The 23,452-nt window shown below is 40.6% G+C and overlaps 1 protein-coding gene across 1 annotated transcript; it reads right to left on the bottom strand.

Annotated features, from left to right (window-relative positions):
* Nucleotides 1–2,924: 2,924 nt before the first annotated feature.
* ccndbp1 (cyclin D-type binding-protein 1) lies at nucleotides 2,925–23,079 on the bottom strand. The gene is made up of 11 exons (XM_049590164.1): nucleotides 22,925–23,079; nucleotides 20,497–20,556; nucleotides 20,091–20,170; nucleotides 18,792–18,873; nucleotides 18,417–18,513; nucleotides 14,833–14,906; nucleotides 13,003–13,079; nucleotides 12,617–12,870; nucleotides 11,291–11,351; nucleotides 3,975–4,021; nucleotides 2,925–3,160 (listed from the first exon to the last, which is right to left on the bottom strand). The coding sequence occupies exons 1-11, from the start codon at nucleotides 23,010–23,012 to the stop codon at nucleotides 3,052–3,054; spliced, it is 1,029 nt and encodes a 342-aa protein (XP_049446121.1). The 5' UTR covers nucleotides 23,013–23,079; the 3' UTR covers nucleotides 2,925–3,051.
* Between the last annotated feature and the right edge of the window lie 373 nt (nucleotides 23,080–23,452).

The following is a 23,452-nucleotide window of genomic DNA, read 5'->3' as shown; positions in this document are numbered from 1 at the left end:
GTCACGTAACAAAAAGACGCAATGAAAAAATATCAAAAGGCAGTTGAAGAAGCAAGAGCATCGTTCTCCTCTAAATTTAGCAAATCACTCCATCACCAGAATTTTATCCAAGTTAGTAGATTCCATCATCACTGCCTTCCCCCGCCATTTTACTAATGCCTCACAAGAGATGCTTTTATGTGATGTTGTCTTTTATTTATTTATATGTATTTATTTCCTTGTTATTGCTTTTGTTGTTTTTGGTCTTTTTATTTGTATTTCGAAGCGGCTGAAATGAGTTTCCTCCGTGGGGTGGCTGGGCTCAGCCTTAGAGATAGGGTGAAGAGCTCGGACATCCAGAGGGAGCTTGGAGTAGAGCCGCTGCTCCTTCGCGTTGAAAGGGGTCAGTTGAGGTGGTTCAGGTGTCTGATCAGGATCCTCCTGGGCGCCTCCTTTTAGAGGTGTTCCGGGCACGTTCCCCTGGTCGGAGGCCTCGGGGCAGACCCAGGACACGCTGGAGGGATTACATATCTCATCTGGCCTGGCAACGCCTTGGGGTCCCTGAGAAGGAGCTGGAAAGTGTTGTTGGAGAGAGCAACGTCTGGGATGCTTTGCTTGGCCTGCTGCTCCAGTGACCCAGCCCCGGATCAGCAGATGAAAATGGATGGATTTGTGTTTACTTACTAACATTTTGTGTCCTGCATTCTGCATTTTTTGTCATCTTGTTTAAACTTTTGTTTTACTGCTTTCTGAGTATCCTGTTTCTGCTTTCGCTTTGCGTTTCAAAAGACTTTGTAAACTCTGTTCATAAAGGTGCTATTTAAATAAAGTGATTAGTATTATAAACGAAGCTGGTTCATCCTGAACAGCTGTATAAACAAACACTCAGTATGAAGTGACAAGGAGTGGCTGAGAAAATCTTAGATGAGATCTACTGGATGAAAAATGAGCAGTCAGCACCGCTGCTGAGGGCACGCAGGACCAAAACAGCCCAATATTATCATCATCAATCATAATCAGACATATTTCATTGACTCTCCCAGTTGAAGTTAGCATCGTCCTGGTTCAATTGTCAAAAAGCCTGCTGGATTTTTCCATTGGATTTTGACTCATTGCAGAAATTAAGCTCCGTGGCAAACATTTATGATCCTTACACCTTTTGTCCAGCATGATAATCTTCATAAAAAACCCATTGACTATGAGACGAGGGAACCAGGAGTGCTGAATTGCTAACTCATGTCTGGGTTTTAGGACTCATTCTTCAGTTCCAGTTCTGTGACAACACTGGTAACAGACACACCGCCCACTTGTTTGTCAAACTGCCTCTCACACCCAAACCTTTCTCTGGGGGCATCTGGCTAGTCACTACTGATTCCATGGAAATGTTTCACCTCACCTGCAGTTTCACCATGCCAAGTTCACTCCTCCTTAGCGGCACTGCCTTTAATTGACGCTTCGGATGATTTTTGTAGAGCACTTTGAATCGCTTTATTGCTGAAATGTGCGATTTAAATAAACTTGCCCTTATTGCTCAACTTTAACTCAACTGCAGTGCTTTAGGACTCATTCCTCGGTGAGTCTGTAATGATTTATTTAATTGAAGAAGACTGCACAAACCTGTGTATGTGTGTCTGCTTTTCCTGTAGTTAGCTCTATAGTGTAATACACACTGGCATTGTAAAGTTCTGGTGTCTTTATTTGGCTTTTTGTCTTTGATAGGACAGTTTAATAGTGTTAAAGGCCGAGGGTTATACAGGATTAAACAACTGTCTTATACGAAACACGTTTTCCAAGCAAATGTAACATGCTAACGTTATTAGCACAAGCCTATGGCATTTTACACTGTATAAATTTGCTTGCCGGCTAGTAAACTTTTCCTCTTCTCATATGAAGCCAGGGACAAAGGCGACATTTAACAAAGGTAACATCACAAAATTCAACTCTATTACAACTAATGAGGTTCACCGACAAAACAACTGACTGATACTAAACACATTTTCTAAACAAATACAACATGCTAACGTTATTAGCACGAGCCTATGGCATTTTACATTGTATAAATTAACCTACCAGCTACTTGCGATTTCCTCTGCTCATATGAAGCCAGGGACAACAGCAATATTTAACAAAGGTAACGTTGCAAAATTCAACTCTATACAACTAATGAGGTTCACCGACTAAACAACTGTCTTATACTAAACGCCTTTTCCAAACAAATACATCATGCTAACATTATTAGCACAAGCCTATGGCATTTTACATTGTATAAATTAGCCTAGCAACGAGCTGAGATTTCCTCTACCCATATGAAGCCAGGATAAATCACACAAGAGTTAAAATGATATTTTAGTGGAGGCTTTATTGTCTTCACAGTTTATTGTTTCTCATCTGTGAAATTAAAGTTAATAAAAGCTTTGTCTCCACTGAGGGAAATGGTTTCAGCTTACAGAAATAGACGAGGGTCTGCCTCACTGCTAGGTATGTTGTCGATTCAACGCAGAAGTATAAATTTTGCCTTAGGGCACCCAAATGTCCAGCAGCGGCCCTGAAAATGTCGCTACATCTACTTGACTCTTACCCAAACACATGCATAGATTTCTTATATCTATAGAGCCGTCTTAACTTTTGTATGCACGAGTTCATTCTGAGGACTTTCCTGTATTTCCAGGTGACTTCTCACCTGCAATAACAGATTTTTTTGGCCACTTTGAAACCTGTTGTGGACACTGCATAAAGCATGACATAGCACCGCCTTTAAAGTTGTTGTGTTAAATTGTTTGCTGTTCAGTCAGTCATCAAGGACCATCGATTCAAGACAAATAGAAGAGATTTGCTTCTTATTGTGATTAATTCAGTTGGTAAAGTGCTGTGACACAACTGTCCCTGGAACCGGTTGTGCAGTCAAGTGAAGATTAACTGAGTAAACAACACTACTGACACACAAAGAGTTCATGTTAGGACTCAAGTCATCCCTTTTATTTATATGTTATACAAGCATTAATACTGCACAGTTCTTAAACATGCTCTGCACACACACACACACACACACACACACACACACACACACACACACTAGCTGTCTTGCTGAATAAAGTCTTTGGCTTTTTGCAGGTTGTGATCGACAGCTCCATCTAAGAACTGAACCCACGTCAGCTGGGATTCCCCGCACGCATGACTGGATCTGCACAGGTGAGAGGGAATGGAGGGTTGTAAGAAAGGCGAACAACAACGGTAGAATAATAATTAAAGGTCGACCATCATCAGCTTCCATCAGTCACAGAAAGCAACTGCACGCACAGGTGGCCTCAGGGCTGTCATTAAGAAACATGAAGTGAACAAACAGACAAGATGAGCTGATGGGACATTATCAATTTAACTAAACATATTCATTTTCTTCAAAACTTTATTTAAAACTCATTTTCAAAGATGTCATGCATGAACAAGGCATTAACAACAATCGATAAGCAAACCAAGAACCATCACACAATGTCAGTTTTTCCAGATATTATCAAAAGTGGTATTGAATATCGACATTTTCTAAGGTATTGTGCCAAAGTTAGAAATTCCAGTTCTGTGACAACACTGGTAACAGACACACCGCCCACTTGTTTCTCAAACTGTCTCTCACACCCAAACCTTTCTCTGGGGGCATCTGGCTAGTCACTACTGATTCCATGGAAATGTTTCACCTCACCTGCAGTTTCACCATGCCAAGTTCACTCCTCCTTAGCGGCACTGCCTTTAATTGACGCTTCGGATGATTTTTGTAGAGCACTTTGAATCGCTTTACTGCTGAAATGTGCGATTTAAATAAACTTGCCCTTATTGCTCAACTTTAACTCAACTGCAGCGCTGCGATCTCTTTATCATTTACGGCACTTTAAGTAACATGTCAGTGGTTTTGCATGCTGTTGCCCATAATATAAAGACTGACTGTAAGGACAACTCTCCATAGAAAGTATTAGTTTTGTCTGATGAAGGTGAATCAATCTTACCTGATAATCTCCAGAACTTTCTTCAACAGTGCTGCCAATTTAGAGGCCTGAAGAGAAAAAACAAATGTCAGCAATATGTTTAACTGAATATTTAACAACAAGGAACCTTACATCTTTACATAATCAGGCATTAAAATAATGGACAAAAAGCCTGTCCGCTAGCATCACTGTCACATATCAGAGCAATACAATCTTCTCAGCTTTGAACAGCTTCATCAACTTTTGTTTCCTGAAATTAGCTTTCAAATGTATCAACAGTTTAGCTCCAGTCTCTTTAAACATTTATTCAAAGAGAAGACAGTAAAAGAGTAACAAGGCGCAGCGTGAAGTGCACTTGAAAAATACCACACATTATCAACTGAAATCAAACTGATGACAGATTTAAAGTTCGTCACAATCAATCAATCAATCAATTTTATTTATAAAGCCCAATATCACAAATCACAATTTGCCTCACAGGGCTTTACAGCATACGACATCCCTCTGTCCTTAAGACCCTCACAGCGGATAAGGAAAAACTCCCCAAAAAAACCCCTTTGACGGGAAAAAAAAACGGTAGAAACCTCAGGAAGAGCAACTGAGGAGGGATCCCTCTTCCAGGACGGACAGACGTGCAATAGATGTCGTACAGAACAGATCAGCATAATAAATTAACAGTAATCCATATGACACAGAGAGAGAGAGAGAGAGAGAGAGAGAGAGAGAGAGAGAGAGAGATGCAGGTAATGACAGTAGCTTACAACAACATTAATGAAAGTAATAATATTATAGTTATGGTTCTGGTTACTGCGGTACAATATGTTGAAAGTATGTATTAATACCTGGCAGTATACATGTGTGACAATAATCATATGTGTATAATAACAGAAGAAGTATGACTAATGACTAATGATGGCAGCAGCAGCAGGAGGCATCTGGCAGGACCACGGCAGCAGCACAACCACACACGTCACGCTGTCCAGGCACCGCTGTGATATGAGTTAATCTGAGAGACAGTGGAGCACAAAGGCTCGGGAGAAGAAGCCGAGTTTGTGACATCCAGTATGGGCGAGTTAGCTAGATTCATTAATAGAATACGAGAGAGAGTGTGAGAGAGACAGAGCGCGAGCGAGAGAGACAGAGAAGGAGCGCAGGGGCCCGGTGTATTATAGGGGGGTCCTCCGGCAGACTAGGCCTAAGTCAGCCTAACTAGGGGCTGGTACAGGGCAAGCCTGAGCCAGCCCTAACTATAAGCTTTATCAAAGAGGAAAGTCTTAAGTCTAGTCTTAAATGTGGAGACGGTGTCTGCCTCCCGGACCGTAACAGGAAGATGATTCCACAGGAGAGGAGCCTGATAGCTAAAGGCTCTGGCTCCTGATCTACTTCTGGAGACTTTAGGGACCACGAGTAACCCTGCGTTCTCAGAGCGCAGTGTTCTGGTGGGATAATATGGCACTATGAGCTCTCTAAGATATGACGGAGCTTGACCATTTAGAGCTTTATAAGTTAACAGTAGGATTTTAAATTCAATTCTGGATTTTAGAGGTTTAAAGTGCAGAGAAGCTAAAACAGGATATATGAGATCTCATTTCTTAATTCCTGTTAGTTAACGTACTGCTGCATTCTGAATTAGCTGGAGAGTTTTTAAGCACTTACTAGAGCTACCTGATAGAGAATTACAGTAATCCAGCCTTGAGGTAACAAAAGCGTGGACCAATTTTTCTGCATCTTTTCGGGTCAGGATAGGCCTAATTTTCGCAATATTACGCAGATGAAAAAATGCAGTCCGTGAGGTTTGCTTTAAATGAGAATTAAAAGACAAATCTTGATCAAATATTACTCCGAGGTTTCTTACGGTAGTGGCAGGGGCCAGAGCAATGCCATCTAGAGAAACTATGTCATCAGATAAAGAGTCTCTGAGTTGTTTGGGGCCAAGAACAATAACTTCAGTTTTGTCTGAATTTAACATCAGGAAATTGGTGCTCATCCAAGTTTTTATGTCTTTAAGGCAATTATGGAGTTTAGTTAATTGATTGCTTTCTTCTGGCTTCATTGATAAATACAACTGAGTATCATCCGCATAACAATGGAAATTTATAGAGTGATTTCTAATGATGTTACCTAAAGGAAGCATATATAGAGTAAACAGGATTGGTCCGAGCACAGAACCTTGCGGAACTCCAAAACAAACTTTAGTACGTAAGAATGGTTCATTGCGAACGTCAACAAATTGAAAACGATCAGAAAGGTCGAGTGCTGGCTTAAAGCAAACCAAAGCTGTACCCACTTTTAGTTAACTGCGCCAAAAATTTCTACAATTTAAAATTGGACGTGTATTGGCGTATTGTGTATAGTAGTAGATGCATTGTGGTATATGTTGTGATGTATGTATTGTGGTAAATGTATTTTATTGTGCCTTCCATGTTAATAGTGTATTGTAGTTTTATGATGTTATAAACTGTATATCTTTAATAACATTTTAGGCTGACATGTAAAAGCCCAATTTGGGACAAGAGTTGAAAATTAGCAGCAGCTATAAACTCTCTGTGCAACACGTCGGTCCCACACTCTTTACTGGAACTATGTTTAAGTGCATCGTCCCTATCAAATTAAAATAAAGAAAAAAAGAAGCTGTTTATCAACATTTAGAGCGAATCTATGATTCTGAGCCTGAGCCAGGGTTGCCTGCACAAGGCCCCAATATGGAGGTGTCTGAGCCGGTGAGTAGCAGTAAACAGTGCTAGCAGCTAACGGTGCTGACAGGAGAGTGGGTGTTGGGCTTCCGCGATAATGCCTTGGGTTGTAAGGGCGATATCAGCTAGGGAGTGGTTTACACACACAGGGACATTTCAGGGTATTTAGAAATCCAGACAGTATGATTTCTACACTCTCAAATATACGCTCATCTTTCTATTAAACTCATATGAAGGTGCTGTATTGAGGATGTTCTGTATGTAGTACACACCACACACCACTAGAGGTCAGTCTGAGCTGACAGACATGGTGGCTGCTCGTGGTGGGGATAATATTAAGCGTTGTTTCCACCACACTTTTGGTATAGTACCTTTGGAACCAAAAGTAACCCTAAGACATGGTACCTAGACCCTAGGTCCGCTTAGTGTTTTCACTGCAAACAGTACCCTTAAATGTGGGCGGGGTTGTTGTCACTCACTGCTTCGTCCGGCACTCACTGTATTTCCTAATCAGCGGTGACACAGATAGAAATCTGCGCCTGGTTTATCGTCCACAGAAAGAGGCTGCACGTTGACATTTTCAGAACAAAATAGAACAGGCTGCAGTGAGAGTCTCTCTCTATGGGATATTTAAAAATAGTGGGTTTGTGCATTTAGTCCTTCTCAGGCAAGCTCAGGGGGTTTAGTGTTGCCAATGGGAACAGTGCGAGGATTAGAATATATGCAGTTCACATAACCCGGTCGAAATCAATATATTACAAGTTAACGTTACAAGTTAATGTTCCACCTTAAAAGTTGCCGGCAGTCGGCCCAGTGAATGAAGATATTTTTTCCCAGACTCCAGCTGCTGTGAGAGGCAGCAAAACATCCTTTCATTTTATAGTTACAGTTTACTAATAAAACTCTCCACAGTATGAACAGTGGTTACATGAGCCTCAAAACCAGACACAACTCAGCCCTGAGCAGAGTGACCGTCCTCTACTGACCAATCAGACTGCAGTGTTCACAGCTCCACCTTTTAGTACCAGATCTGTGTGCTAGGTACCCCAACAGAGGGGAGACCCAACATGGGGTTGGTACGGAACGGTTCCATTGGTACCATCCACAACTTTTCACAGTGGAAACTGAAAAGAGCGCACCGAACTGAACCATACCGTACTGCTCGGTGCAAACGGGGCTTTAGAGGATTGTAAACAGTCAGTCAGCAACAACAGAGACAGACGAAAGAAAAACATCATATTGCAATTGACATAACAAGACTGACCGAGATAGATTTTCACCCAAATACCGTCATACAGAAATTTGAGTTTGGTATGAAGGTATGAAAAGAATTTAACCCCCAAGCCTTGTACTAATGCTCTGAATTTTGCATACTGCAACAGTAATTATATGTACTGCTAGGAATGTTGATAAGTACCTTACACTGCTCTAAAAAAAATCCTAGGCTAAAAATACCTCTACTGGAGGTAGAACAAAGCACAGCATTGTTTGACATATTCTCTTAGGTGTCCCACTTACGAAATTGATTCTTGTATGAAAGTGGTTAAACTGACAGATATTGTGACACACTGCAAAATGAAGCCAGGCCAAATGAGAGATGATTCAGCTTAAAGGGAAAGTTACATTTTTTACAACCTGGACCTTATTTCTGGCATTAAATACTGTTGTTTACTCACCCAGATAAGTTTGGTGTCATAGATCTGCGAGAGCCGCGTACATCCATGTAGTGGGAATGATTGGGGCACTGACAATGAGGCTCTAAAGAACACATTATCTGCTGCGAAACTCGTTCATTTTACCAATATGTTTTTATGAATCGCTGGAGTTGCTTGTCATCATCATCATCATCTGGGTCATTTATAATTTAACTAATAAATTTCCACACTGTGGTACTGCTACTTCAAATTTCATACAAGACTACGTCTTTCACTGCTGCGTCTGGCTGATCAACAGAGCCGTGCTGCTGCTGGTTAAAAACAGATTCTTTATCATGAGCACTTCACTGTTTCAGTGAGATACGTAAAGAGCCTGCTCCTTCAGCCTCCACCCACTCTGCTCTGTCTATACTGCATGTTTACCCTGTGGGGTGTTTGATGTCTGTTGTGAAGTTTCTCTACTTAGGAAGTTCATTTAAGGTGTTGTGGAGTTCATGTTGAGGCTCCACTCCCTGCAGAGGCATTAATGACCTTTTAGATGAGGACACAAAAATACAATGCATGATAACAGACTGAACCACAAAGCAGTAAATAAAGCAGATATGATTAGCTCCTCCTCGACCAACAATGCTCATCAATAAAACTGATGTATTAATATAAAACAGGGACGGGGCCATGCTGTTGCATACTGTATACTTTACAAGGGTTAGTGTTGAAACTGACAGGCTGGAGCATGTAAGTAAATAACACACAGAAGCAGCTGGCACCATCACACAAAAAACCCCAACCAACCAGATCCTGACCTGTTCTGACTGCAACGCACTGACTTTCTGCAGATGAAAGAGTCCCTTTAAAAACTTCTGACACTGTATTCTGTGAATCATCCTGAGTAATGTGGACTTTGTTTCTGAAAATGGTGAATATTTAAGTGAAATTCCATTCACCTTAAAATGAGCCAAAACTATCTGCTTAGATATGACTAGAGAAGAGTAAGAAATCACATTATTTTGTGATGTATTCTTCTTTCTCTTCATTCATTATCTGTAACCGATATCCTGTTAAGAGCTGCACAGGGGGGCGGAGGCTGGAGCCTGGATACAGCATTGTCGGCGGGGCCCCATGGATTCCTATGACGATTGCTCAGTTGAGCATTAAACCAAAATGCTCTCTTTTCATGGTATGAAATTACCTGGATGATCTGTGCTGCTTCTGCATCGTTGGGCTCACAGAGTAAGCCCATCGGAGACTTACGGCAGCTGAGCACAGCTGAATGTGGCAAGTGGCCAACTTCCAGTTTCGCGCTCAGCTACGAATGGGGATAACATGATTTAATCATGCAGCTTTTTTAGACTTTCAAAATGTTATCTTGAAAACTTCATAGTGGAGCCAATCATTTCGAGGAGATTGGGATGCTTTATTTCCACCCTGCCCAGCAGCGGTACCGTGGCGAACAGTCCCTAACTGCGGGGAGAACGGAGCAGGCTTCCCCAAACGTAGGTCCGCCGCTTCCTCCACACTTTGACTTATTTCCATGCTGCCGACAGTGGGACTTTTCATTGTGCCGACAGTGGCTTGGAAACCGCCCATAACCGTGTCACACGGGGAAGAGGGAAGGCGGCTGGAGTTCCTCCAACATTTGCGGTTAGATTATCATATTTTTTTTATTGACAAAAATAGGCTGCTTCGGCTGTTTTTTTATGCGCACATGTGCCCCTAAATATTTTTTTTCAGTTCGCACACACCTATTTTTAGTCACAAATGCGAGAGAAACGCTCACACCGTTGAGCCTTGCAACTGACATGCAAAATGTTTTTCTGTCACACCTCTTATCACTCAACATGCCAACATATCCCTATGAACCTGTTGGAGCACATTCAAGCCAACACAGAGTGGCTTGTAACATTTGCTTCAATAAAGGCTCGTGTGAACTAGGGCTGTAAACCACCAGTTTCATCATGATACGATATTACATCGATTCTGCGGACAACAATATAATATTTTTCAATATTACAAAGTCTGCCACGATACATTTTTGATTCGATACGTTTCAGGGATCTGCGACTGATATTAGGCAAAATCAAATGCCCATTTAACACAGTCTGTTACAGAAGACGCTGCCACCCCTTTCTTTTTTACTTTTGACCATAAAAGAAAAAATCTTTTCATTTTAACCCAACAATGATCTCTTTCATAAAACTTCAGGAATATCTGTGTTAAAGCCCTGAAGCCAAACTTCTCCCAACAGCCATAAAACACAGATTAACAACAAGATCATTCAAGAACGGTATCACATTCAGCTCAGTAATAACTGTCAAGGTTCATGGACAAAACAACTGTTTTTTGCTAATCACCCGTTATTAGCTTAAACATGTTTACATTGCATAAATTAGCCTCGTGGACATTTAAGTTTAAGTTTAAGTTTATTCACTTCATTAATCCCCCTGAGGGGAAATTCAATGTTTTCACTCTTGCTTGTCAATTACACACAGGTCTGAAAGACACACACACACGCACAAACAGGACCTATACATGCACAAAGTGGAGAGATCTCATTTTTCCTCTTCTCATAGTTTAACATATTACATGTAACATTATTATTTTTCTTACTCACCGGTGGTTTAAGTCACTGCATCTCCCGACAGAACAGCATTCTAACGTTACGTCGTGTTTTATCTCGTAACATCAGTTTACATACACCACGTGCTCTATCTGTTGATCCTTATATGCTGATTTATTCCCAAGTAAACAACGTTATCCTAATTGTCTTTCTCTTGGCTGCTTCCCATCTGCCTGCCGCAGTTTGAAAGTGACACAGACTTTCAAAATAAAAGCTTATCCTAAAGATGACAATATGGATCGATGTTTTCACTTTGCATCGATGTGATTGGATCGTTGATCATTAAATCGATATATTGATCAAGATCAATGGATTGTTACACCCCTACTCTGAACATCAAAGAAATTTAACAATGGTGTGTGTGTGTCTTACGTTGCTCTCTACTCCGCTGTAGTCCATCGGTGGGTAGAGGGAGAGAGCCAGATCATCAACACTGAGGAGAAAAGACGCATAGATTTGTTTGCATGACTGTTTAAAAAAAATCAAACTTTAGAAGCTTATTGGGCAAAAGCTGCCTCGCAACAATCACTGACAGCAGGATCGAAGCCTATGAATGCATAAAAACATGCACCATCTCATTCGAACTGCTGTGCTGATAAAGAAAGAGCTATTGATTGTTTCAATGCGAGAACTCAAAACAAATTTTCCAGGAAGATCCAAAAGATGGGACGTTACGTGCACTTATGATTGCCTTGCCTCTCTTCAGTTCCACTACAGCACTAATAGAATGTAACAACAAGAAATGGAGTCTGCTGAAGTCAACAAACAGCCTGTAGCCACCACAACATACAGTCGACACATACTGTGTTTCCATGATACATTTTGCAACAGCAGCAGCCTGGAGACGGACCCTCACTTGGCGCCCTGTGACAACTCAAATTCACCAAGAGCCAGATCGAGCACCCGAGTGCTGGGTCTGATCCCATACCGCCCTTTCAACCAACCCAAGTCCCCGTCGGATCAGCAAACTTTCTGTTGCTGCCGTTACACATGTTCGACCCAGCCGGCTGAATTTAAGTTGCTACAGCAGCCCACTCTGCTCCCGGGGACGTAGTGTCATGGCGGCAGGAAGTGAGGCGGAGGGTTCATGGGCTGTGCTAGCTAGCTAATTCTTGTCTCATTTGTGGTCAAAAAAACAATACTATTTGAAGTAAGTGCCCCCTGGCGCTAATGCTGACAATTTATTGATGAGCAAATGTAGCAAAGTACTGTCTTGAGTGATCAGCGTATTTAATTCAGACTCCAGTTCTCATCTGGCTGGTAAAATGGTGAGCTTGCGATTGACTGCAAATTACTTCATAAGCCAATGTAACAAGCAGCAACCTCCAGCACTGAAAAATGAAGCCAACATGGAAGTGCCATAAACTGCAGTTCCTCTAATGGCCACTTGAGGCTGGCTCCAAGAGCGAGTTTTGGTTTCTACAGCTAATTCCCCCTCCATGACACCTGCGCGGAGGTAAATTTTAATATAAGTCACCCGTTTACATTTTATTAAGGCTTAAAGTTACGCATGATTAATAGTCAACAGTCTATCTGCCAATAGTGTCCTCGGCTTCTCAGTCAGATCCACCCCTCACTCCTCCGCAGCTCCAGCCTCTCACCCAAATATGGTAACTTATAAAATATTGCCATACAACTCAATACAGAGAAAATCGTCACTTTGATGACACAATAATACGACTGTGTGCGTGTTCCTACCCAGGACTGATTTCCTTGGTGATGTCAGCCAGGTCGTCGAGCTGAGCCAGGTTCTGAGACGTGTTGACGTCCCCGTTGGCTTTGACGGCCGACGTCAGCTTCCTTAGACATGCTGCTGATGCTTTCATCAGCCCCTGGCACGGACCAATCACACGTCTGTCCTTCTCTGACCAGTAAGTGTCCTGGTTGCCTCGAGGCTCCTGCTGGTCATCATCAAGAACGTCACTGAACGGGTCCTGGGCCTCAGACAGTGCCTGAGTGGGGGGGCAAGATTCAGTAAAGGAGGCCTCTGATTAAATTATGATAACTTATTAAAATTAAAGAAAGGCCGGTCTCTAATAAAAGCCTGGATCTATTTGCAGGTGAGTGTGTGTGTGTGGTTCTACCTGTTCAATTTCTTCTATGGCATCTTTCACAACTCCAATCTGATTGGACAGAACCACCAGCACTGCTGCTTTATTATCTGTGAAACACACACACACGTTTTTTCATCAACAAACCTGGTTAAAATTTTGCAAAACTCCCAAAACAAAATAACAGAAATAAGACATGAAAGCAAAATAAACTCTTTTCATATTAGATATTTCTTTGTGTTAGCTGACCCAATCAAAGATAATATCACAATTGTGATTATCAGCTGTCTTTGTTAACCCAGTTTTCTTCTCCTCTGTTTGCATTCCTATCAATGTCACATCATTTGATTTTTTTGCCACCCAAAATGGATTGATCGTGTGCCACCTACTTCATTTAAGAGGAACAGGTCATTATAATCACACCCAGTTTGCAAACACCTGTATTCACCCTCTGTCTGAAATACTCAGATTTAGCCCCTCTTGAAAAGCACAGTCTGCTTTGACTCCATATCTGCCCTCTCAGCATCTCTGCCAGGCCCCTAAGAACATCCACGCCCCCAGGAAGTGAGCCGAGCTTTGAGGCCAATTTTTGTAGTGGTCATACCGTGTAATTACACCTTCCTGTGATGCTATGGGCCCAAAAAGACTTTTTCACATAAACTTACAAGCAGTGATTACATTTTTTTTTTTTTTTTGAGCTCATTGACTCATTTCACTATCAGAATTTGCTCCATTCAGTCCGACAACATTTGGTAAATCTACATGAGCTGTACATCTCAATCATTTTAACTGTATTCAAGTTAGTGAAGTGCATAACCGGAAGCAGTCGACTTGACTGCACAAGTCTCTACTGCGGGTGCCCTATGTGGAAGCCGTGCTGATCATCCGGGGATATTTTACAGTTGGCCGCTCGACTTGTTTGGCTTCATGCCAAAAAAGGATGGTTCTCTATTAAATTTTTACCATAAATGACACTAAAAGCATGTTTGTATAGATTCAGAAAATCACCATAAACACATGCGTGTTTTTGTTTATGGTGAAATCTGGTGTACTTTGACACAGAGGATGAAAACATGCTCACTTGTAAATCATCTATTATCATGATTTTATGTCTAGAAATAATATGGAATTGCTAAAAGTATGTTTGGTGGTGGAGAAAAGTACATGTGCACTTTTAATATTCAGTTTTAAAGGGAGATTTGAGCACTTGGTACTAGTCTGAACATAATTAGCTCTGGAACGAGTCCAGTCCTCTCGTGTTTAATCCCTGCACAACTGGTCCTTTTTTCTCCTGCGGCAAGTATCATATCATTATCACTGTAACCTTACATGACTTAATACCTCACGAGACCTACTGCTCTACCTTTCAGGTCACAATTAATTTTAAGTCCTTTTATTGTTCCTTTTCCATTTTTCTCAGCACTTTGCGAACATGCTGGTATTTCTACAATGTAAATACTTAACTGTTTAAACTGCCTTCTAATGTCAGGTAATCTGACCGTGTCTGTTTTATTCTTTGCTATTTCTATCACATTTTATATCTATATTATCGTCACTGTTTCGATTGTAATGTGTTAAAGGTTACTATTATCATAAATACAAATGAAATAAATAAATGAATACAAACACACCCATGCACACACATACACACACACACACACACACACACAAACACACTCTGTATTAAACTTAACATCACCACCTGGAGGCTGCAGTAATCTACTGACACTTCTAACATCACCATTTCTACTGTTACTGAAACAATGAAATTCAAAGTAGTGACAGAGTTTGCCAGGATTTCACTGTGTCTGACTTCAGTAACGACTCCACTTATAAAAATCAAATCTATTTAAATCTACTAACCTTGTGGCAACTGGGCAAAGTGGTCGCAGGCTGACCACACACCTCCTGTTGACGTCAGCTGTTCCTGGGACAGACTGAAGGTGAGCAGAGGGAGAAGAGGAGGAGGGAGAGAAAAGGAGGAAGACAGAAAAGAAACAAACCACACAGCATACTGTTTTTTGTCTGTCTGAAAATGGAAAATTGACGGTTGTAAAAAGGTTATTTTCTGTACTAATAAAACACGTCAGCTAACAGGAGAAAAACATGTTGATCAGATTTCTGTATCACTATTGTGGGAAACGCTGAAGGCGTTTCTAAGAGGGCGAATCATCTCTTTTTCGGCTCACTCTAATAAAGCGCACAAAGCCAGGCTTCAGGAGCTCACTTCTAAGATACTTCAGCTGGACCAAGATTACTCCTCAAATCCCTCCTCCAATTTATTTAAACGGCTTAACTTACAGTCTGACTTTGACCTGATCTCCACTCGTGAGGCGGAGCAGACCTTACTAAAATCACGTAGCACCTATTATGAACAGGGAGATAAATCGGGACGTTTGCTTGCCCACCAACTGAAGCGCAACGCAGCTTCTCGTGCTATCCCACAAATTAAAGATCCCTCTGGTACTCTAACCTCAGATCCTATACATATTAATAATATTTTCAAATCATATTATTCCTCCCTGTATAAATCTGAATTTCCCTTAGACACTTCTAAGATGGCTGCTTTTATGGATGGTATTGAGGCCCCAGTGATAAACCCCCTCTCTGCTTTGGACCTGGATGCTCCACTCACCTCTGAGGAAATAGTCCAGTCGATCCAGGCAATGCAGACCAATAAAGCTCCAGGCCCTGACGGGTTCAGTGTTGAATTTTACAGGAAGTTTCACAACAAGCTGGCCCCAATGTTATTGTCTATGTATGAGGAGGCACTTAATAATGGCTCCTTACCTCCTACCTTAACCCAAGCATCCATAATCTTGCTTCTGAAAAAGGACAAAGACCCAACCTCCTGTGGTTCATTTCGGCCCCTGTCTCTCCTTAACGTGGACGTTAAGATCCTGGCTAAGCTGTTGGCCTCTCCTTTGGAGAAGGTGCTCCCAGATATTATATCGGAGGAACAAACAGGATTCATTAAGGGCAGACACATCTTCTTTAACACTCGCACACTCTTTGATTTTATTTACTCTAAAAGCCAGGCTAGTGCACCTGAATTTGTAACCTCCCTCGATGCCGAAAAGGCTTTTGACCAGGTAGAGTGGCGGTTTCTCTTTGTAGCACTGAAGAAATTTGGCTTTGGGGAAAGGTTCATATCATGGATTCACCTCCTTTACAATTCTCCTCAAGCTAGCATTCACACCAACGACAATCGCTCTGAGTATTTCCTCCTCTCACGTGGGACGTGCCAGGGCTGCCCCCTCTCTCCTTTGCTGTTTGCCCTGGCAATTGAATCGCTCTCGATTGCACTTAGGTCCTCCTCTTTATTTAATGGGGTTATACGGGGGGGAATCAAGCACAAATTGCTTTTATATGCAGATGATCTACTGTTATTTTTAACCAACCCTTTATCTGGCCTCCCTACTGTTCTGTCCATTTTGGACGACTTTAGTTCTTTCTCAGGGTACAAATTAAACCTTCAAAAAAGCGAATGCTACCCCATGAACGACTCTGCCCTGAATATTCACCATTCGGTTCTGCCCTTTAAAGTTAATCCATCCGGCTTTAAATATCTTGGCGTTAAAGTCACCCGTTCGCTGTCTGGCCTTTTTTCAGCCAGTTTCGTCCCCCTTGTCTCTAAGACTAAAACTGACTTCCAGAGCAGTCTTCCGCTTTCACTGACTGGCAGGGTAAATAGTGTGAAAATGAACATTCTACCTAAATTTCTTTATTTGTTTCAAGCAGTCCTACTATTTCTGTCCCAAAACTTCTTTAAGACACTTGACCAATTGATAGACTCTTTTGTATGGGGCAACAAATCACCCAGAATCTCCAAGTCCCTACTTCAGCGAGGTAGACTGAGTGGGGGTGTTGCGCTGCCTAATTTTCAGTATTATTACTGGTCTGCACATATCCACAAGGTCATTTACTGGCTTGAATCCCCTAATACTCCCTGGTGCAGGCTGGAGACCCGCTCTTGCACATTATCTTCCCCCTCAGCCCTTCTCCACTCTTCAGTGCCTTTGAAATATATAAATTATATTATATAATTATATTTATATTATATTATAAATATATAATATATTCAGATAACCCAGTTGTTCTTACTACTTTACTGATTTGGCAGCAATTTAGACGCCATTTTAAGTTCTGTTCTGCATCAGTATCAACTCCTATTTGTAATAATCATCTGTTCCTCCCCTCAGCTTTAGACTCAACCTTTTCTATCTGGCACAGTAAAGGTATCAAAATGTTTAAAGACTTGTATATGGAGGGGGTGTTTTGCAGCTTCTCCCACTTAGCTTCTTCCTTTGGGCTCCCCCCGTCCCATCTCTTCAGATACTTTCAACTGAGACACTGCTCTTCTACCTTGTTCCCCTCCTTTCCTTCGCTCCCCCCAATCAGCCATGGGCAGACCTATTCACTTTAAGCCCACTCCAAAGGGGCTCCATTTCTAGGATCTATGGTGCCCTCATGTCACTCAATGACAGTGGTCCTACTAAAGTTAGGACGAAATGGGAACGGGAGTTGGGAATGGAATTCAGTGACGTGCGGTGGGACAAGGCTATGGACAGAATACACTCTACTACGTCCTGTGCTCGCTTTCGCCTCATACAACTTAAAGTACTGCACAGAGCCCATCTCTCCAAATCCAGGCTTTCCGAATTCTATCCGGAGGTGGAGGATAAATGCAGCAGATGCCGGCAAACTCCTTGCAACTTGAGCCATATGTTTTATATGTGTCCGGCACTCTAAGCTTACTGGGGCAGTTTTTTTACCACTTTGTCTTCAGTCCTTGACTTTGTTTTGCAACCATGTCCACTTATAGCAATTTTTGGAACCCGCTCTGTTGAGGTTGCTTTTAACCCTAAACAAAAACAAATAATTGCATTCACTTCCCTATTAGCTAGACGTGTAATACTACTACACTGGAAGTCCGCCAAGTCCTTCCACAGCCCAATGGCTTAATGATGTCATGTTCTTTTTGAAACTTGAGAAAATAAAATACACACTGAGAGGCTCAAGTAACAAATTCTATGACATATGGCAGCCCTTCATAGATCATTTCAACGAGCTAGTTCAGCTTCCTACCAGTTTTGTGTATGTGAATGTTCGTATTTTTATGTATAATACTGTTTATCACTGTTTTTTATTTGCTCTATAATATGTTAGTATATATATTATATTTTGGTTAGGTTATAAAAAAGAAAAATTATAAATATTTGTATTGTGCTCTACTATGAGCAATGCTGTACAGGATATTTTTTTTTGAATACATAAATCTTTAAAAAAAAAAAAAAAAAGATTTCTGTATCACTAATATTGAAATTTCAGGTATTATGACAACACCAGTGTGAGTGTGTGTTTGTGTCTTTCATACATTCTGTTCTACTGTGACTCAATAAATGTGCTATATCTTACACTGACTCTGTGTCTGTGTGTTCATGTACCTCTGTAGCGGTGAGCTCAGTATGACCTCGACCAGCTGTGTGACTCCCTCCAGAACCTGGACTGTGGCGTCTCGGACCTGTCGCCGCAGACTGACACCTGAGACGCACAGAGGACAGACAACAGAAACACGGTGACGAGCTGAAGCTGTTAATAAAACCTTTACATCCATTTTATATTAATTTTGGCTGCATGCTCTTGGTTCCACAATATCAAGTGTAGCCTGAGATTCACCGAAGACTTCTAACATCCTGTGATTGTCTCCATATACTGTTGCAGTGATAATATATCAGAACAGAGTAAATACGCTGTTCTTCTGAAGTGACAGCCAAGTAGCCAAAGTCCTGCACCATTCGGGTGGTGAGTGGTGGCGTTACCTTGGCTCTTAGGTAGCCAGTAGTACACAGTGGACAGAGTGAGGACACTTTTCAGGATGGACTCTGCTAACTTCTCTCCATCCTGCAGAGAGGAAGGAAAGAAGAGAGACAGAATACACATGAACATGTTGGGAATTGCATGACAGTTTAACTATTAATATTAGAACTAAATATCGATGATCTTTACTGTTAACCTATTTATATTTTTTGGCACTGTGTATATTTTGGATTTACACCTTATTAATATTTCATTAGGGATGTTGTTCTATGTTCTACATATCTACCAAGTTTAGTAAAAATCCATATGGCGGTTAGGCCTAGATAAGAAATTAGCTCTCTAGCGCCCCCATTTTGTTTGATGGAGTCAATAATGGAGGGGTCCCCTCAGATTATGTGTGGTCATATGCCTACAAAGTTGCGTGGTGATGGGTGAAACCCTTGAGATGTTATACACCTTTATGTGATGAGCCACGCCCTCCGCAATATTCATTGCCTTATAGAAGCTCAGTTTTAGGAAGTTTTCCAACTTTTGCCAAGAGGGAACTTTAGATATTGGTCCCTAGATTATGTTCACCCAGTTTCATGCAGATCGCTCAAACTTCCTAAGAAGAGATTGATTTTAAGTGTTTTTCAAAAAATTCAAAATGGCAGGAAATCTATATAAGTGGAAGTTATGGGTTCTTGAGGCAAATGTGTTCCTCATGAGGAGAGGCATCTCTGTGCAAAGTTTCATGTCTCTATGACATACGGGGCATGAGATATGCCCATTCAAAGTTTGCAATTTCAATCGGTTGCTATAGCGCCCCCCTTTGGCCAACTGATGTAATGTTGCTTCATTCACATCCTCCCATGACCCTCTACCACTGTGCCAAATTTCACATGGATTGACCAAGTCAGTGAGGAGAAAAACGTGGAACAGACACACAGACAGAGTTTTCGTTATTATATAGTAAGATAAACAGTCTCAGACTGAGTTTTACTCTTGTTTATGGCGTGCATGTGTGGTTTTTTCGCCACAGGCAGGGCTCAGCCGCTGCTCTTATACACACACACAGACAGCGGATAATTGGAGAGCTGACAATGGCTGCACTCGCATTGCTGTGTGTTACGTGTGGCCCTGCATTGGCCGGTGCCACTCAGTTAAAAATGCCTTGATCAGTCCTGATAACAATCACTAAGATCCCATCCCTATATTTTTGTACTCTCAGTCAAACTTCCTGAGGCTTTAAAAATGAATCATAGCTGATACAACATAAACACAACAAGGTAAACATCATGATGCTAGTAATATAATCTGACCTGTTGTGATGGCAGCGGGGGTCTGGAGAAGGCCAGGCTGAGTTTAGTGGCTTCCTGGGACACTGCCTTCACCGCCTGGTCTGAGGACAGAGGAGTCACGGTTACATCACATTTAAAGCTCCCACTAAATGAACAGGAGGATAATGGGGTACTGGTACTTAACATAAGGAGTGCCCTGAGTTTTAAAAGATGAAAAAATATTTGTAACACAATCTGGAGGTTTCTAGAACCAGCACACAAAAATGAGTGTGTTGTTTAATATAAAAATTATTCAAAAATATGTTTGTTAACTAACAACAAGACATCCAGGGTGACAAGATGGGATTTTTTTATTAATTATGGAGCCTTCACAGAAGCAGGGAAAGGAACAGGAAGTGGAGGATGGCCACAATAAATGATACTCAACTCAGAGTGTCCCAGAAGTTGGAGAGATTGAACGCTCCATCTGACTCATTGGACTCTCTGTCTGTGGTGGAAAATGAGTGTTCGGTTAGCAAACGTTCTCTCTTCCAGGGAAAACACCATACTAACATGCCAAAAGGAAAAACCCTTGTACCAAGCCCGTAAGTTAATGCCTGGACTTGTATTTTACTTTAAAAGTCTACAATGTGGAAATAAGAACAAATGTACTTCTAAACTTCTTGAATTTTTATTATTATTATTCTTATAAATAAAAAACGGTGATACGTGAAACCATTCGTCAAATAATTGGTTATTTAATCACCAAAATGTGAAGATTTGCAGCTTTTCTCTGTTTTAAATCAATGTAAACTGAATATATTTGGGTGTTGCAACGTCGGTCAGACAAAACAAAACATCTGAAGACATGACCTCAGCTCTCAGAACTTGTGATGGGCACCTCGCCGTTTCTGTTCCGTTAAAAACAACTGATTTTAAAGAATAATAACAGATAATGGAATAATCGCTAGTCGCAGCGCCGCAAATAGCTACAGGCTGCATGAAACGTACTAGCTTAAGACTTTTTTTTGGCAATATGGCAACATTATGTTCATGTATATGCTCATTCCTAGTAATGGTTGCTTTTCATTACTGGCTGGTGTTATCAAGTTGTCCATTTTGTGTTCTGTCGCACCCAGTTTGGAAACTAACATATTTTTCATTGCATTGTTTATGCTGTACCAGCAATACCGATCTATAATAATATATGATAATATTTCTGGGTGGATGTGTACTTCCATGGAGGGAAAATTATTGATTTATTACGGAAGCATATTGCATTCACTATTTTTCTGTTTTTCATGGTAATTTTTTCTTCTTCTGTTTTTTGGGGTAAATTTTTTCTGTTTTTCTGAGTATTTTTTTCAGAGTTAGAGCAATAGAACAACAGACGCTTTCATTCCTTTCTTGAGAGCTCGATATAATGGAAGCAAACATAAGGTGCCTGCGTAAAGTCGACAAACTAATGATAACACCATCTATATGACTTAAACACAAGAGTATCTCCTAGTGTCTCAAACCCAAATCAAAGTAAAACTGGATTAAACTAAACAAGCGGGTCATGTTTGCTTCCATTATATCGAGCTCTCAAGAAAGAAATGAAAGCATCTGTTGTTCTATTACTCTCTTAACTCAGAAAAAATTACCCCGAAAAACAGAAAATTACCACAAAAAACAGAAAAATAAAAAAAATTACTCAGAAAAACAGAAAAAAATTACTCAATAAAACAGATTTTTTTATTTGTCAAGTGAATGCAATACGCTTCTGTAATTTATCATGTGTTTTGGTCTGCTTATTTTATCCATAAACCTTTTCTCAAGTGTTTTTTTTTCTAGAAAATGTAAAAGATCATGATATATATGCATATTTATAAAACATGTTGGCAGCAGATTTGATCCAAATTATACACTCAAACTTGAAATGTACACTCAGCTGCCAATTTAAAAACATTTGATGACAACACTGGTTTCGAGAGGTGTAAATTCAACTTTATGGTCATTCTGAAGGCTGCAGAGCTGTGTTGTGTTTTAATCCACACCATTTAAAGATTTGCATTGTTAGAACAAAAATATACATCAAATAGTAAATGCTAATGTATTATGATAGGTTAACCTACTCTGCGATATATAAAGTGATGACTATGATCCCCACCTTTAACAGCTAAGTACAACATTAAAGTAACACACACTGACATCACTTATTATAATTCAACAGCATAATTATGATTCTGAAATGGTGCTTTCTGTATTATGAGAACTTGTACTCAGTACTTTAAGTATATTTTGATGCCTTTGAACATTTGCTTGAGTACAATATTGAATGACAGACTGCAGTATTGCTACTTTCACTCAAGTTACATTTCTGAATAGTTCTTCCATCTCGAACTCAAGACAAAAACTCACAATACTGTTTAAAAACTAACGTTACAGCCTCCAAAAATTGACCATGAATGTACATCCACACGTCTCTGACACAAGTTTGACAGAAACTGAATATCAACGCCAATATATAAGGTAGCTAACGTTAATTAATTAGCGAAGAACTGTTGCTATAACTAGATGTAGCTGTATGTAAGTTACCAAATACACCGACAACCTGAGTATTTATTTTGACCAAAGACTTGAGATAAAAATCTGACAACTTCGTCACAGTTTAGCAAACAGACAGGGGGTAACTCTATCTAATTTGTAAAAGTAAATATTAAAATTCACAGCTAAGAAATCGTGCCCAAAGTAACTCTACATAAAAAAATAAATACCCGTTTTGACAGTTTAAGCGAAGGTTAGCACTTTAGCTTGACATCTGCTAGCATAACTTCTAGCTCGGCTAACGGCTGACTATTTGTGCTGCGTCACGTCTGATGTGTCACATTTACCTCTGACCCGGTCTCTTACACACTGGATGGAGTTCAGAAGATTTCGTAAAGGCACAGAAACATTTCCACCACTATTATCAGCACTCATGTCACCAAAGTTTTTGCCAGCTAACGTCAGATACACGCGTGTTGTGGAACTACAGAATGACAGGAAGTGGGACCGGGGACAATAATGAAGGAGGCACCGACACTGCAGCCGGAGGAAATAAGAGATGACACATTTATTATGCCTTTAGTGACACCTGGTGGTAAAACAAGAGTATTTCAGGCAGACACTGACCACCAGTTTAAAATATGTTTTATGCTTTTTAGAGAGATTTTAAGAATAAATAGCAGAGGCCATTTTAAAATGTACCTCAATTTGAAGCAGGTTACTGGCATGAATTTAAATATTACGTAGTAATATTTGCTACTGGGAAAAACTCACTTTAAATTTGTCTAATAAGCAAATGTTTTGGGATAACAGAGACATTTTATGGGTTATGATAACAAATTATCATTATTTTTATTTTATATTGGTGACATCTG

Source organism: Epinephelus fuscoguttatus, linkage group LG1 (assembly GCF_011397635.1).
Source record: "Epinephelus fuscoguttatus linkage group LG1, E.fuscoguttatus.final_Chr_v1".
NCBI lineage: Eukaryota > Metazoa > Chordata > Actinopteri > Perciformes > Serranidae > Epinephelus > Epinephelus fuscoguttatus.
Note: the sequence above shows the minus strand (reverse complement) of the source record. Positions and strands in the feature narration are given on the sequence as shown.